The sequence below is a fragment of the Coregonus lavaretus genome, assembly GCF_964263955.1.
Source record: "Coregonus lavaretus genome assembly, contig: HAP1_SCAFFOLD_799, whole genome shotgun sequence".
NCBI lineage: Eukaryota > Metazoa > Chordata > Actinopteri > Salmoniformes > Salmonidae > Coregonus > Coregonus lavaretus.
Window position 1 is genome coordinate 130,903 of NW_028156671.1, and position 16,764 is coordinate 147,666.

General features: G+C 44.1%; 1 protein-coding gene across 1 annotated transcript in view; it reads left to right on the forward strand.

Moving 5' to 3' along the window:
* The window catches only part of LOC311126101 (unconventional myosin-VIIa-like), a gene marked incomplete at its 3' end in the record, with an annotated part of 52,765 nt that extends 37,357 nt beyond the window's left edge, over positions 1-15,408 (forward strand). The window contains exons 24-32 of the mRNA XM_084200125.1: positions 5,084-5,189; positions 5,812-5,925; positions 6,168-6,255; positions 6,565-6,674; positions 8,819-9,004; positions 9,432-9,548; positions 9,756-9,839; positions 11,470-11,589; positions 15,316-15,408. Coding sequence (XP_084056251.1) covers positions 5,084-5,189; positions 5,812-5,925; positions 6,168-6,255; positions 6,565-6,674; positions 8,819-9,004; positions 9,432-9,548; positions 9,756-9,839; positions 11,470-11,589; positions 15,316-15,408 — 1,018 coding nt within the window. The remainder of the gene's footprint in view (positions 1-5,083; positions 5,190-5,811; positions 5,926-6,167; positions 6,256-6,564; positions 6,675-8,818; positions 9,005-9,431; positions 9,549-9,755; positions 9,840-11,469; positions 11,590-15,315) is intronic.
* Between the last annotated feature and the right edge of the window lie 1,356 nt (positions 15,409-16,764).

Here is a 16,764-nt window from a genome sequence, read left to right on the forward strand (position 1 = left end):
CCCCCCCACAAAGTCTATATTTTGTAGAGCCACCTTTTGCATCAATTACAGCTGCAAGTCTCTTGGGGTATGTCTCTATAAGCTTGGCACATCTAGCCACTGGGATTTTTGCCCATTCTTCAAGGCAAAACTGCTCCAGCTCCTTCAAGTTGGATGGGTTCCGCTGGTGTACAGCAATCTTTAAGTCATACCACAGATTCTCAATTGGATTGAGGTCTGGGCTTTGACTAGGCCATTCCAAGACATTTAAATGTTTCAATCAATCAATCAATTTTATTTTATATAGCCCTTCGTACATCAGCTAATATCTCGAAGTGCTGTACAGAAACCCAGCCTAAAACCCCAAACAGCTAGTAATGCAGGTGTAGAAGCACGGTGGCTAGGAAAAACTCCCTAGAAAGGCCAAAACCTAGGAAGAAACCTAGAGAGGAACCAGGCTATGAGGGGTGGCCAGTCCTCTTCTGGCTGTGCCGGGTGGAGGTTATAACAGAACCATGCCAAGATGTTCAAAAATGTTCATAAGTGACAAGCATGGTCAAATAATAATCAGGAATAAATCTCAGTTGGCTTTTCATAGCCGATCATTAAGAGTTGAAAACAGCAGGTCTGGGACAGGTAGGGGTTCCATAACCGCAGGCAGAACAGTTGAAACTGGAATAGCAGCAAGGCCAGGCGGACTGGGGACAGCAAGGAGTCACCACGGCCGGTAGTCCCGACGTATGGTCCTAGGGCTCAGGTCTCTCAGTTGGCTTTTCATAGCCGATCATTAAGAGTTGAAAACAGCAGGTCTGGGACAGGTAGGGGTTTCGTAACCGCAGGCAGAACAGTTGAAACTGGAATAGCAGCAAGGCCAGGCGGACTGGGGACAGCAAGGTGTCAGCATGCCCGGTAGTCCTGACGTATGGTCCTAGGGCTCAGGTTCTCAGAGAGAAAGAGAGAACGAGAGAATTAGAGAGAGCATACTTAAATTCACACAGGACACTGGATAAGACAGGAGAAGTACTCCAGGTATAACCAACTAACCCCAGCCCCCCGACACATAAACTACTGCAGCATAAATACTGGAGGCTGAGACAGGAGCGGTCCGGAGACACTGTGGCCCCATCCGAAGAAACCCCCGGACAGGGCCAAACAGGAAGGATATAACCCCACCCACTCTGCCAAAGCACAGCCCCCGCACCACTAGAGGGATATCCTCAACCACCAACTTACAATCCTGAGACAAGGCCGAGTATAGCCCACAGAGGTCTCCACCACAGCACAAACCAAGGGGGGGCGCCAACCCAGACAGGAAGATCACGTCAGTAACTCAACCCACTCAAGTGACGCACCCCTCCTAGGGACGGCATGAAAGAGCACCAGCAAGCCAGTGACTCAGCCCCTGTAACAGGGTTAGAGGCAGAGAACCCCAGTGGAGAGAGGGGAACCGGCCTGGCAGAGACAGCAAGGGCTGTTCGTTGCTCCAGAGCCTTTCCGTTCACCTTCACACTCCTGGGCCAGACTACACTCAATCATATGACCTACTGAAGAGATAAGTCTTCAGTAAAGACTTAAAGGTTGAGACCGAGTCTGCGTCTCTCACATGGGTAGGCAGACTGTTCCATAAAAATGGAGATCTATAGGAGAAAGCCCTGCCTCCCGCTGTTTGCTTAGAAATTCTAGGGACAATTAGGAGGCCTGCGTCTTGTGACCGTAGCGTACGTATTGGTATGTACGGCAGGACCAACTCGGAAAGATAGGTAGGAGCAAGCCCATGTAACGCTTTATAGGTTAACAGTAAAACCTTGAAATCAGCCCTTGCCTTAACAGGAAGCCAGTGTAGGGAAGCTAGCACTGGAGTAATATGATCAAATTTCTTGGTTCTAGTCAGGATTCTAGCAGCCGTATTTAGCACTAACTGAAGTTTATTTAGTGCTTTATCCGGGTAGCCGGAAAGTAGAGCATTGCAGTAGTCTAACCTAGAAGTAACAAATGCATGGATTAATTTTTCTGCATCATTTTTGGAGAAGAAAATTTCTGATTTTTGCAATGTTACGTAGATGGAAAAAAGCTGTCCTTGAAACAGTCTTGATATGTTCGTCAAAAGAGAGATCAGGGTCAAGAGTAACGCCGAGGTCCTTCACAGTTTTATTTGAGACGACTTTACAACCATCAAAATGAATTGTCAGATTTAACAGAAGATCTCTTTGTTTCTTGGGACCTAGAACAAGCATCTCTGTTTTGTCCGAGTTTAAAAGTAGAAAGTTTTCAGCCATCCACTTCCTTATGTCTGAAACACAGGCTTCTAGCGAGGGCAATTTTGGGGCTTCACCATGTTTCATTGAAATGTACAGCTGTGTGTCATCCGCATAGCAGTGAAAGTTAACATTATGTTTTCGAATAACATCCCCAAGAGGTAAAATATATAGTGAAAACAATAGTGGTCCTAAAACGGAACCTTGAGGAACACCGAAATGTACAGTTGATTTGTCGGAGGACAGACCATTCACAGAGACAAACTGATATCTTTCCGACAGGTAAGATCTAAACCAGGCCAGAACTTGTCCGTGTAGACCAATTTGGGTTTCCAGTCTCTCCAAAAGAATGTGGTGATCGATGGTGTCAAAGGCAGCACTAAGGTCTAGTAGCACGAGGACAGATGCAGAGCCTCGGTCTGACGCCATTAAAAGGTCATTTACCACCTTCACAAGTGCAGTCTCAGTGCTATGATGGGGTCTAAAACCAGACTGAAGCATTTCGTATACATTGTTTGTCTTCAGAAAGGCAGTGAGTTGCTGCGCAACAGCTTTTTCTAAAATTTTTGAGAGGAATGGAGGATTCGATATAGGCCGATAGTTTTTTATATTTTCCGGGTCAAGGTTTGGCTTTTTCAAGAGAGGCTTTATCACTGCCACTTTTAGTGAGTTTGGTACACATCCGGTGGATAGAGAGCTGTTTATTATGTTCAACATAGGAGGGCCAAGCACAGGAAGCAGCTCCTTCAGCAGTTTAGTAGGAATAGGATCCAGTATGCAGCTTGAAGGTTTAGAGGCCATGATTATTTTCATCATTGTGTCAAGAGATATAGTACTAAAACACTTAAGTGTCTCTCCCGATCCCAGGCCCTCGCAGAGCTGTGCAGATCCAGGACAGCTAAGCCCTGGAGGAATACGCAGATTCAAAGAGGAGTCCGTAATTTGCTTTCTAATGGTCATGATCTTTTCCTCAAAGAAGTTCATGAATTTATTACTGCTGAAGTGAAAGCCATCCTCTCTTGGGGAATGCTGCTTTTTTTTTTCCCCTTAAACCGCTCGAGTGTTGCTTTAGCAGTATGCTTAGGGTCATTGTCCTGCTGGAAGGTGAACCTCCGTCCCAGTCTCAAATCTCTGGAAGACTGAAACAAGTTTCCCTCAAGCATTTCCCTGTATTTAGTGCCATCCATCATTCCTTCAATTCTGACCAGTTTCCCAGTCCCTGCCGATGAAAAACATCCCCACAGCATGATGCTGCCACCACCATGCTTCACTGTGGGGATGGTGTTCTCGGGGTGATGAGCGGTGTTGGGTTTGCGCCAGACATAGCGTTTTCCTTGATGGCCAAAAAGCTCAATTTTAGTCTCATCTGACCAGAGTACCTTCTGCCATATGTTTGGGGTCTCCCACATGGCTTTTGGCGAACACCAAACGTGTTTGCTTATTTTTTTCTTTAAGCAATGGCTTTTTTCTGGCCACTCTTCCATAAAGCCCAGCTCTGTGGAGTGTACGGCTTAAAGTGTTCCTATGGACATATACTCCAATCTCCGCTGTGGAGCTTTGCAGCTCCTTTAGGGTTATCTTTGGTCTCTTTGTTGCCTCTCTGATTAATGCCCTCCTTGACTGGTCCGTGAGTTTTGGTGGGCGGCCCTCTCTTGGCAGGTTTGTTGTGGTGCCATACTCTTTCCATTTGTTAAAATAATGGATTTAATGGAGCTCCGTGGGATGTTCAAAGTTTCAGATATTTTTTTATAACCCAACCCTGATCTGTACTTCTCCACAACTTTGTCCCTGACCTGTTTGGAGAGCTCCTTGGTCTTCATGGTGCCGCTTGCTTGGTGGTGCCCCTTGCTTAGTGGTGTTGCAGACTCTGGGGCCTTTCAGAACAGGTGTATATATACTGAGATCATGTGACAGATCATGTCACACTTAGATTGCACACAGGTGGACTTTAATTAACTAATTATGTGACTTCTGAAGGTAATTGGTTGCACCAGATCTTATTTAGGGGCTTCATTGCAAAGGGGGTGAATAAATATGCACCACTTTTCCGATATTGATTTTTTTGAATGTTTTGAAACTGGTGATGAATTAATTTCACGTCACCAATTTGGACTATTTTGTGTATGTCCATTACATGAAATCCAAATAGAAATCCATTTCAATTACAGGTTGTAATGCAACAAAAATAGGAAAAACACCAAGGGGGATGAATACTTTTGCAAGGCACTGTACATGAGCACATCAAATACTGAATATCTTCACTTACTGTACATATTATGGTGGCCCATTAGACCCCATCTCATAGCCCCATTAGAGGGGACCCATTAGACCCCATCTCCTTAGATGTGGAAAGGTCAGGGGTCAGAGGTTAGGGTTTTAAGTTATATGTTGTGGGTTAAGGGTTAGGATTAGGGTGGTTGTACTGATTGTACTTTGTGTTGTCTATTAGGATGGAGCACAGGAAGGTGCCTCCTCACCAGGTGGAGATTTGGGTTATAGGTTAGAGGTTAGGGTTAGAGGTTAGGGGTTAGGGTTGTACATTAGGGTTAGAGGTTAGAGATTAAAGGTTAAAGGTCAGAGGTTAGGGTTAGAGGTTAGGGTTATAGGTTAGGGTCAGAGGTTAGGGTTAGACGTTAGACGTTAGGGTTAGAGTCAGAGGTTAAGGTTAGAGGTTAGGACCAGAGGTTAGGGTTAGAGGTTAAGGTCAGGGGTTAAAGGTAAGGGGTTATAGGTTAGGGTTAAAGGTTAGGGTTAGAGATTAGTGTTAGAGGTTAGAGGTTAGAGGTCAGGGTTAGAGGTTAGAGGTTAGGGTTAGGGTGGTTGGACTGATTGTACTGTGTGTCTATCAGGATGGAGCCCAGGAAGTTGCCTCCTCATCAGGTGGAGGTAGATGCCATCCAGCAGAACTCCACCCAGATCTTCCACAAGGTCCACTTCCCCAACAACATGGAGGAGGTGAAGAGCCCCGCGCCATGACGGTTACTCTGACAAGTGCTAAGCTAAACTTCTAATCATCTGTACAAACAATATGTACAGTCCCTTTCATAACCACTGGTCCTTTGAGCCGGATAGGAACCATTGTCCAGGCATATGTTGTTCCTTTTGTTGCACATGTATAGAACCTGTACTGAACTCTACTATATGTCCCCTGGGTATCCTTCCACATCCCTACTCCCTGGGTATCCTTCCACATCCCTACTCCCTGGGTATCCTTCCACTAATATCCCTACTCCCTGGGTATCCTTCCACTAATATCCCTACTCCCTGGGTATCCTTCCACATCCCTACTCCCTGGGTATCCTTCCACTAATATCCCTACTCCCTGGGTATCCTTCCACATCCCTACTCCCTGGGTATCCTTCCACATCCCTACTCCCTGGGTATCCTTCCACTAATATCCCTACTCCCTGGGTATCCTTCCACATCCCTATTACCTGGGTATCCTTCCACATCCCTACTCCCTGGGTATCCTTCCACATCCCTACTCCCTGGGTATCCTTCCACATCCCTACTCCCTGGGTATCCTTCCACATCCCTACTCCCTGGGTATCCTTCTCTCCTCCTCCTCCCTCTGTAGGTCTTCGAGGTCAACACCAGCACTAGGATCAGGGACCTCTGTCAGACCATCTCCACCAAGCTCCAGCTGGTCTCATCTGACGGCTTCAGCATCTTCGTCAAAACACCCGACAAGGTTCGTCATCAATACAACAACATCATCAATAAATGTCTTTATAACAGACTCCTGACCTCAGTGATTCATAGTAGCCTGGTTCCCCTGGAGTCATATGGTGTTTGGCAAGACGGCACAAACAGATCTGGGACCAGGCTAGATTCCTGAATATCAGAGGACCTTTTCATACCCAAAAAAGTAGAAAGTAAAACAAGTATTTGTCTCTAGTTTGTGAGACGTCCTTTTGTCCCTATGTTGTCCAGGTTCTCAGTCTGAATGATTCAGACTACTTCTTTGACAGCCTGAGACAGATCACTGATTGGTCCAAGAAAGCCAAGAGTGTCAAAGAGGGTAAGATAAGATCAGATCATGCCTTTAGGAACGCCGTTGATATGCCCACGGCCCAGTGTTGAACCCTTAACAATGGTGTGGGTGTGTGTGTGTGTGTGTGCGTGTATGTGTGTGTGTGTGTGTGTGTGTGTATATGTGTGTGTGTGTGTGTGTATGTATGTGTGTGTGTGTGTGTGTGTGTGTGTGTGTGTGTGTGTGTGTGTGTGTGTGTGTGCGTGTGTGTATGTGTATGTGTGTGTGTGTGCGTGTGCGTGTGCGCGTGTGCGCGTGTGTGTGCGTGTGTGCGTGTGCATGTGCATGTGTGTGTAGGAGGAGGACCCATGAACATGACCTACCTAGTGTTCTTCATGAGGAAGCTGTGGTTTAACGTCAGTCCTGGCAGAGACCTGGAGGCTGACCTCATCTTCCACTACCCCCAGGTATGTTACAATGGCTGAGTTCCAAACAGCACCCTATTCTCTGGGTAGTGCACTACTTCTGACCAGGGCCCGATTATTACATTTTTTGGGGGGGGGGGGAAATGTGTATATATTTATTTTATGTGACAAATCATATTTCTTATGAATATTGCTGAGAATCGAACGTAAAAAAACAAAAAAACAAAAAGGTATTCAGGGCACATGCCCATTGATTTTGTTATAATGTTTGAGCAGGGGAACACAGCATTAGCCATGGCAAAATGCATAGAATTGCAGGAAGTTATCTTTAAAACTCAAAAATTGTCTCTCAGCTCCATGCCAAACTGTGTAGAATTGCTGAAAATTAGCGTTTACAACGGCAATAATTTCTCTCCGTTTCCAAGATAGCCTATTAGCTAGAAAGGTATGTTAGAGTCAACACTTCCTCTTCCAATGAACTGTGGGGAGGTTAAAATAATGAAACTGTCTAACGAAACTATTCATTTTAAAATGGATGACTTCTCCTTGCCATTATCATTGGCCAAGAAGAACGTGTTCAAACATTCATTCGTTCCTTGTGCTGTTGGACTAGTAAATGCAAAATAAATTGTATCGGTATATGTACTTATCTATCCAGTGCAGTTGGGACAGCGGTCAGTTGTGAGTGAATGTATCAATGTCCTCTATGTTTTTAGTGGATGCAACATGATGGACTGACTGGTTTAGATGTGATGTGAGAATGCATGTGAATGTGATCCTTTTAATGGAAGGTGATGCCAAAGAAAAATGTCCATCCTGGATGGACAATAAAGTTTTCTTCTATTTCATTCTATTCACCTGATGATAAGACAAGATATTACTTATTTTTTTTGATAACATATGATGGGGGTCTCTGGGTCGCCGGTTTGTCTGGGAGGGGGTCCCTGGACAAGAAAAGGTTGAAGATCCCTTGTATGGGAAATAGGGTGCAGTTTGGGGCCATCATGGTTTATCTTCCACTGCCCTCAGGTGTGTTTGGGGCCATCATGGTTTATCTTCCACAGCCCTCAGGTGTGTTGGGGGCCATCATGGTTTATCTTCCACAGCCCTCAGGTGTGTTGGGGGCCATCATGGTTTATCTTCCACAGCCCTCAGGTGTGTTGGGGGCCATCATGGTTTATCTTCCACAGCCCTCAGGTGTGTTGGGGGCCATCATGGTTTATCTTCCACTGCCCTCAGGTGTGTTGGGGGCCATCATGGTTTATCTTCCACAGCCCTCAGGTGTGTTGGGGGCCATCATGGTTTATCTTCCACAGCCCTCAGGTGTGTTGGGGGCCATCATGGTTTATCTTCCACAGCCCTCAGGTGTGTTGGGGGCCATCATGGTTTATCTTCCACAGCCCTCAGGTGTGTTGGGGGCCATCATGGTTTATCTTCCACAGCCCTCAGGTGTGTTGGGGGCCATCATGGTTTATCTTCCACTGCCCTCAGGTGTGTTGGGGGCCATCATGGTTTATCTTCCACTGCCCTCAGGTGTGTTGGGGGCCATCATGGTTTATCTTCCACAGCCCTCAGGTGTGTTGGGGGCCATCATGGTTTATCTTCCACAGCCCTCAGGTGTGTTGGGGGCCATCATGGTTTATCTTCCACTGCCCTCAGGTGTGTTGGGGGCCTTTCTCAAGGGCATTAGGTGGCACCTGAGATATTGATATCAGTAACCCTCCGGTTGCCGGCTAACTCCTGCTAGATTTTTCCAAATCAGCGCTTGGATTAGACCGGTTACTGGCCTCCCTCTCTAACCACAAAATAGAATGTTGTGGTTGTGTACCTATGATGAAACTGCCCATCTTTACAGTCAGCCATTTAAAAACCAGTAAATTCAGGAAGTGCGCTGACATTCCGCTTCCAATTCCAATTCTACCTAAATGCTTTTAAATGAGGAAAAATCGGAAATGGAATTTGGTTTACTTTCTGAATTGACCCTAACACTGCTTACAGTGCATTATACTAACAGACAGACGTCCTGATTAGCCTTTCCCTCAGTGCATTATACTAACAGACAGACGTCCTGATTAGCCTTTCCCTCAGTGCATTATACTAACAGACAGACGTCCTGATTAGCCTTTCCCTCAGTGCATTATACTAACAGACAGACGTCCTGATTAGCCTTTCCCTCTCCCTGCTAGGAGCTTCCTAAGTACCTGAGGGGGTACCACCGCTGCACGAAGGAGGACATGGTGAATGTAGGGGCTCTGCTCTTCAGGGTGAAGTCCAACAACGACAAGTCCCAGTTCGTTATGATCCCCAAGATGCTGAAAGACCTGGTGCCCGGCGACATGCTGAAGGCCATGTCCGCTACGGAGTGGCAGAAGGTAAGATCAATCAATCAATCAATCGTTTATTTATAAAGCCATTTTTACAGTTGTCATGCATCGAAGTAAGAGAGTCTCTCTGTGTCACTGTAGTCATTCCTCCAAAAGTGTGCACTTGTTCACTTCCCTGAATCGGTATATGAGATATGGTTTACTGGGAGGAGTGCATGAGTGCACATAGCTGGAAGGGACTGGGTGATGACGTCATGTGGCCTGTATACAAAGACAGTCAGTAGACAGTCACAGCCCCTTTGTCTGTGACTGCAGCTCCACGTTACCCTCTACATGATCCCTGAACTCAAATGACCCTTAACTCAGTTCATTAAATCGGTGAGGTCAGAGGGATCAACTATGTAAAATGTCTTAGAAATGTTTTTTATTTTTTATTTTTATTTTTTTTAAACCATTTTAATCTCTTTGATACCAGAACATCGTTGCGGCCTACAACAAGCAGGCTGGCATGACTGCTGAAGAAGCCATGCTTGCGTTCCTCAAGGTGGTCTGTCGCTGGCCCACCTTCGGCTGCGCTTTCTTTGAAGTGAAGGTATGGAACAGACATTGATTTTAATTTGTTTTATCACAAATTAAATTCCCCTCAGGAGAAATGGGTCTTTCCAGCCGGTGTACCGCAGTAGGTTCGAAGGACACAAAAGTAGTGCACTAGATAGGGAATAGGGTGCCATTTGTGAGGATGGAGCATGCACTACTCTGTCTTCCATCCTCATTAGAGATGTTGTGTTTTTTCCTCCAGCAAACATCAGAACCTAACTTCCCAGATATCGTCAGGATTGCCATCAGCAAACAGGGGGTCACAATCATCCACCCCAAAACCAAGGTAACACACACACACACGCACGCACACACACACACGCACGCACGCACGCACGCACGCACGCACGCACGCACGCACGCACGCACGCACGCACGCACGCACGCACGCACGCACGCACGCACGCACGCACGCACGCACGCACGCACGCACGCACGCACGCACGCACGCACGCACGCACGCACGCACGCACGCACACACACACACACACACACACACACACACACACACACACACACACACACACACACACACACACACACACACACACACACACACACACACACAATCCCAACATTCATTCATTCATTCATTCAACATTCATTCATTCACCATCAAAGACTCCTTTTTTTTCCTCTTGAGAAATGGTTCCTCTTAAATTTGGTTAATTACTCTATTTAGGGGACTTTCGTTATAATTTAATTGTTTTATCAAGGCATATCAAGGTAATTTGCTTATTAATCAACTTCTGTTAGGCCAAATGGCTTCACGGCAGTTCTGTCTGACAGCCCCCCGCTTCCCCTCTTCAATTCAGTTAGCGTCCATTGATTCTGGGGCATCAGGTTACATTTCCACAGCCATTGGAGGCTCGAGAGTCCCGCCCTTAACGCTCATTCGCTGATCGGACTGTCCATCAATTTGTGTCGGAACGGTACATCTCAGACACACAGCTGTAGCGGAATGAATGTGTTCTATGACAAACACGATCGAAATAAGATTTATATCATTTTTACAATTATTTTTTAACTTGAACACAATTTGAAGATGTGAAACAAAATCACTTTGTGTTCGTCACAAAGGGACAAACGTTATATTAGATGAAAGCTGAGATCGTGAAGAATTAGTAGATTCGCTAGCTAACTCTGTGGTACGTTCACAGGGGTATAGACAACAACGAATGAGAGCAGTCCACCAGGAAATGAGTCGGATCTTCCCTGACCACTAATTATATAAAAAAAAGTATTACAATAATAAGGCATCTGAAATCTTATAGCTTATAGCAAAGAGACCTCCCGAGTGGCGCAGTGGTCTAAGGCACTGCATTGCAGTGCTAGCTGTGCCACTAGAGATCCTGGTTCAAATCCAGGCTCTGTCGTAGCCGGTCGCGACCGGGAGACACATGGAGCGGCACACAATTGGCCCAGCGTCGTCCAGGGTAGGGGAGGGAATGGCCGGCAGGGATGTAGCTCAGTTGGTAGGGCATGGGGTTGTGGGTTCGATTCCCACGGGGGGTATGAAAAATTTAAAAAATTATGTATGCACTCACTAACTGTAAGTTGCTCTGGATAAGAGCGTCTGCTAAATGACTAAAGTTGTAAAGTTGATTGTGAGTATATGTAGATTATTTTTTAAAAAACTATAGTATACACATTGTGAAAATGAAATCTAGGATGTACTATCTTTCATGCTATTTACTATAGCAGTGCATTCTAGTGCACAAAGTGCCTACAAATCATAGATAAATAATAACTACCAAAAAAAGCAAAAGAATCTGACCTTTCTAAACAGTACTAGGTAATATCCATGTCCCTCTCATTAAGATATGTTTTATACATCCAGCTGACATTAACATTCAACGGAGAGCATGAACAGTAAAGAGATGTCTGTCTGTCTAACCTGTCTGTCTGTCCCGTAGGATGTCCTTGCGACTCACCCGTTCAACCGTATCGCTAATTGGTGCAGCGGATCCACCTACTTCCACATCACCGTGGGCAACCTGGTTAAGGGAAACAAGATCCTGTGTGAAACATCACTGGTAAGACATGTGCTACTGTTTTGTTAGTTTGCTTGTTTGCTTGTTTTTTTTTACTGTTGACTTTGTAGCTAGTTATTTTGTGTGCCTCTTTCACCTGTTTACTGCGATAAGCTTCCACCATTTCTTATTAACTCTTAATAAATAGGCCTTGAAATACATCCACAGGTGCACCTCCAATTGACTCAAATGATGTCAATTAGCCTCTCAGAAGCTTCTAAAGCCACGACATCATTTTCTGGAATTTTCCAAGCGGTTTAAAAGGCACAGTCAACTTAGTGTATGTAAACTTCTGACCCACTGGAATTGTAATACAGTGAATTATAAGTGAAATAATCTGTCTGTGAACAATTGTTGGAAAAATTACTTGTGTCATGCGCAAAGTAGATGTCCTAACCGACTTCCCAAAACTATAGTTTGTTAACAAGAAATGTGTGGAGTGGTTGAAAAAACGGGTTTTAGCTCTTATTAGATAGATATGTTCAACCTTCAAGGCCAGGCACCACAGGCTGAAATGACATTTTTGCATCTACCTTTTAATTTTGATATTTGTTGGTATTTTGCTCCATTAATATTAGTATTTTCTCAAAGTAAACATAAAAATGTCAAAATCTTGATTAAAAGGTATATTTTCTTTCATTTATCATACTACCGTCATAAAAATGTCATACATTTTGACCACATTAAAATGGGCACACATCCATGATTTCAAAGCTCACTACATTGAATTACACATCATTTAAAAAGCCCATTTCATAGAGAATGTAACAATCTGGACTATATGTAAACTGAAAAAACTATATAAACGCAACATGTAAAGTGCTGGTCCTATGTTTCATGATCTGAATAAAATAATTTTCCCTATACACACAAAAAGCTTATTTCTCTCAAATTGTGCACAAAGTTGTTTACATCCCTGTTAGTGAGCATTTCTCCATTGCCAAGATAATCCATCCACCTGACAGGTGTGGCATATCAAGAAGCTGATTAAACAGCATGATCGTTACAGATTAGGGCCTAATTTATTTATTTCAATTGACTGATTTCCTTATATGAACTGTAACTCAGTAAAATCTTTGAAATTGTTGCATGTTGCTTTTGTATTTTTGTTCAGTATAGTAACTTACTTTGAAGAGATGGTGATTGGGTCTAAATAGGTTTTTGGCATTTGTAAGTCTAAATTCAGGGTTCTTGTATTTAACTGCCTTTTCCCGTAAGTCAGACTCTTCCCACACGCCAACAAATTTTCCTCAGCTTCAGAAGCATCTACATTCACCAAATGTTGTGTGGTCATCCTTAGATATATACTCGAGACTTGCCCGGATGGAATTGTTGATATGTTAAATTTTTTAAATTCTAGATAACATTTTATGTTTTTATATATTTAGTATTTTACAGATAGAAATGTAACCAAAAACTCTCCAGAGGTACAAGAATCTTCCCCATCACTGTAATCAGAAGACACTACAATGTTCGGTTCAATTAAAATGTTTTTACCTAAATCAGGGATTTCCTCATCGTCCGATCCGAGTCAGAGAGAGTCACCGTGGCACGACCTTCCTCCAGAAAGTAGTCCAGCACAACTTTTTCCCACTGATCTTTGTCGATAGCGCTATTAACTTCAGGGCGTCAATGCAACACTTTTTCAAATCAAATCAAATCAAATCAAATTTTATTGGTCACATGCGCCGAATACAACAGGTGCAGACATTACAGTGAAATGCTTACTTACAGCCCTTAACCAACAGTGCATTTATTTTAAACAAAAAGGTAAGAATAAAACAACAACAAAAAAGTGTTGAGAAAAAAAGAGCAGAAGTAAAATAAAGTGACAGTAGGGAGGCTATATATACAGTAAAATAAAGTGACAGTAGGGAGGCTATATATACAGGGGGGTACCGTTGCAGAGTCAATGTGCGGGGGCACCGGCTAGTTGAGGTAGTTGAGGTAATATGTACATGTGGGTAGAGTTAAAGTGACTATGCATAAATACTTAACAGAGTAGCAGCAGCGTAAAAAGGATGGGGTGGGGGGGCAGTGCAAATAGTCCGGGTAGCCATGATTAGCTGTTCAGGAGTCTTATGGCTTGGGGGTAGAAGCTGTTGAGAAGTCTTTTGGACCTAGACTTGGCACTCCGGTACCGCAGAGAGAGAGAGAACAGTCTATGACTAGGGTGGCTGGAGTCTTTGACAATTTTGAGGGCCTTCCTCTGACACCGCCTGGTATAGAGGTCCTGGATGGCAGGGAGCTTTGCCCCAGTGATGTACTGGGCCGTACGCACTACCCTCTGTAGTGCCTTGCGGTCAGAGGCCAAGCAGTTGCCATACCAGGCGGTGATGCAACCAGTCAGGATGCTCTCGATGGTGCAGCTGTAGAATTTTTTGAGGATCTGAGGACCCATGCCAAATCTTTTTAGTCTCCTGAGGGGGAATAGGCTTTGTCGTGCCCTCTTCACGACTGTCTTGGTGTGTTTGGACCATGATAGTTCGTTGGTGATGTGGACACCAAGGAACTTGAAGCTCTCAACCTGTTCCACTACAGCCCCGTCGATGAGAATGGGGGCGTGCTCAGTCCTCTTTTTTTTCCTGTAGTCCACAATCATCTCCTTTGTCTTGGTCACGTTGAGGGAGAGGTTGTTGTCCTGGCACCACACGGCCAGATCTCTGACCTCCTCCCTATAGGCTGTCTCATCGTTGTCGGTGATCAGGCCTACCACTGTTGTGTCGTCGGCAAACTTAATGATGGTGTTGGAGTCGTGCCTGGCCATGCAGTCATGGGTGAAACGAGAGTACAGGAGGGGACTGAGCACGCACCCCTGAGGGGCCCCCGTGTTGAGGATCAGTGTGGCAGATGTTTTGTTACCTACCCTTACCACCTGGGGGCGGCCCGTCAGGAAGTCCAGGATCCAGTTGCAGAGGGAGGTGTTTAGTCCCAGGATCCTTAGCTTAGTGATGAGCTTAGAGGGCACTATGGTGTTGAATGCTGAGCTGTAGTCAATGAATAGCATTCTCACGTAGGTGTTCCTCTTGTCCAGGTGGGAAAGGGCAGTGTGGAGTGCGATAGAGATTGCATCATCTGTGGATCTGTTGGGGCGGTATGCAAATTGGAGTGGGTCTAGGGTTTCTGGGATTATGCTGTTGATGTGAGCCATGACCAGTCTTTCAAAGCACTTCATGGCTACAGACGTCAGTGCTACGGGTCGGTAGTCATTTAGGCAGGTTATCTTAGAGTTCAGTTCTTCTTGATATCAACAACAACAACAAAAAGTGGTAAAAAGGACATCCACACAGACTGAGCAGCTCATGCTATAGACAGAAGCCTGCTACATGGCAGACCAATCCGAACTCATCTATCAGCATGTCCAGCCCATCCATTATCTCAGCCAATCATGGCTAGCGGGAAGGTTCCTGTATTTTTCTGTGGCTAAACCGAGCCAATTTAACAATTGTATTCGTATTTACAGATGGCACACAAGGTTGTTATAAAGGCACATGAATGTTCACGTTCCAGAAGGCATTTCTGGCAAAAAAACACATGTTGAGGTCATTTGCATATTTTAATTTAATATTTTAGAAGATGTGTAATACAAAAAAGTCATATTTGTATCTACATTCAACTTGTAAAAGTTAATTGTGAAAAATCCCTATTAGGGTGTGGTATCTGGCCTTAATAAAATACATTTATTCTGAATAATGTTTCCATATTGTGCTTTGTGTCTTTGTCCATCAGGGCTATAAGATGGATGATCTTCTGACCTCGTATGTCAACATGTACCTGAACGAGAGGAAAGCAGTTAGGACCAGAAACCAGAGATACAACTAATAACATGTAATAGGTTAACAGTTCATCACTATTTGGACAAGTTGCAAAGTCGGAAGCCCTCTCTAGTTATACAATTTCTCTTCTTCAGACCTGATTGTAAACCTAACCCTAACACCCTACCCTTAACCACACTGCTAACCTTATGCCTAACCTGAACCTTAAAGGGATAGCATGCTAGCAGATACTCATAGACTTCCAGCCATTGTGCTAACGCTAGTTAGTTAGCATTGGCTCTTGAAACCACCTTTAACTTACTTCATACTGGACACAGAGACATAAAAAAATGGTGTCCACCAGTTCATCTGACTCTGGGGATTTAGATAAAGGGCCTCATTGCCAAAATCCCGAAGAATCCCTTTAACACAAGACCATATCGTAAAGATGTCATACATCTTCATGATATGGCAGGTAGCTTAGTGGTTAAGAGCATTGTGCCAGTAACCGAAAGGTCACTGGTTCTAATCCCCAAGCCGACTAGGTGAAAAATCTGTCGACGTGCCCTTGAGCAAGGCACTTAACCCTAATTGCTCATGTAAGTCGCTCTGGATAAGAGCGTCTGCTAAATGACTAAAAATGTTTAAAAAATGTAAAATATTGCCGATTTTGACTTTGCAGCTTGGTCGTATAGTGGGAACCATGTAACCAGGAACATGTGAGGCCTTGAGCTGCTGGGATGGAAGAAACATGATGCAAACTGTGCCTTGAATTTACAACTAATGTGCTAACACACTCGAACACATGCAACACACACACACGCGCGATACTATTTGCATTCTAAATTATAAATGTAACTTGTGCATTGTGAACGTTAACTACATACGCACCACAGGACAATATACAACAGATTATCTAACAGATTATCTAACTTGAAATTTGAATTTGCTTATCTGTGGATGATACAAAATCTGCCACAAATGTTTGATATGCCCTGCCACAGATAAAGGAGGGCATAACTTATTTATAACTGACAAATATTACTGAAATATTTACTGAACTGATTTATCATGAAATGTGTACAATTCTGCTGCCATGTGTATACTGTATCTGATATCTCTTATGAAGAAACAGGTGTTGTCTGCCTTTGTGCTTCCAAAAAAAGTTTTGATGGACTGCTTCTTTTGTTGGAAACAAATTAATTTGTTTTGCATAATGATGACGTTACTTGGCAACACATAAAATTAAAATAAATAAATAAATAAAATACTTTTCCTGTGTCTGATCTTATTACGCTTGATGCTGGGGAGGATTTTGTTGGTGGATTTTGTTTGTGGATTTTGTTTGTGGATTTTGTTGGTGGATTTTGTTGGTGGATTTTGTTGGTGGATTTTGCTGGGGAGGATTTTGTTGGTGGATTTT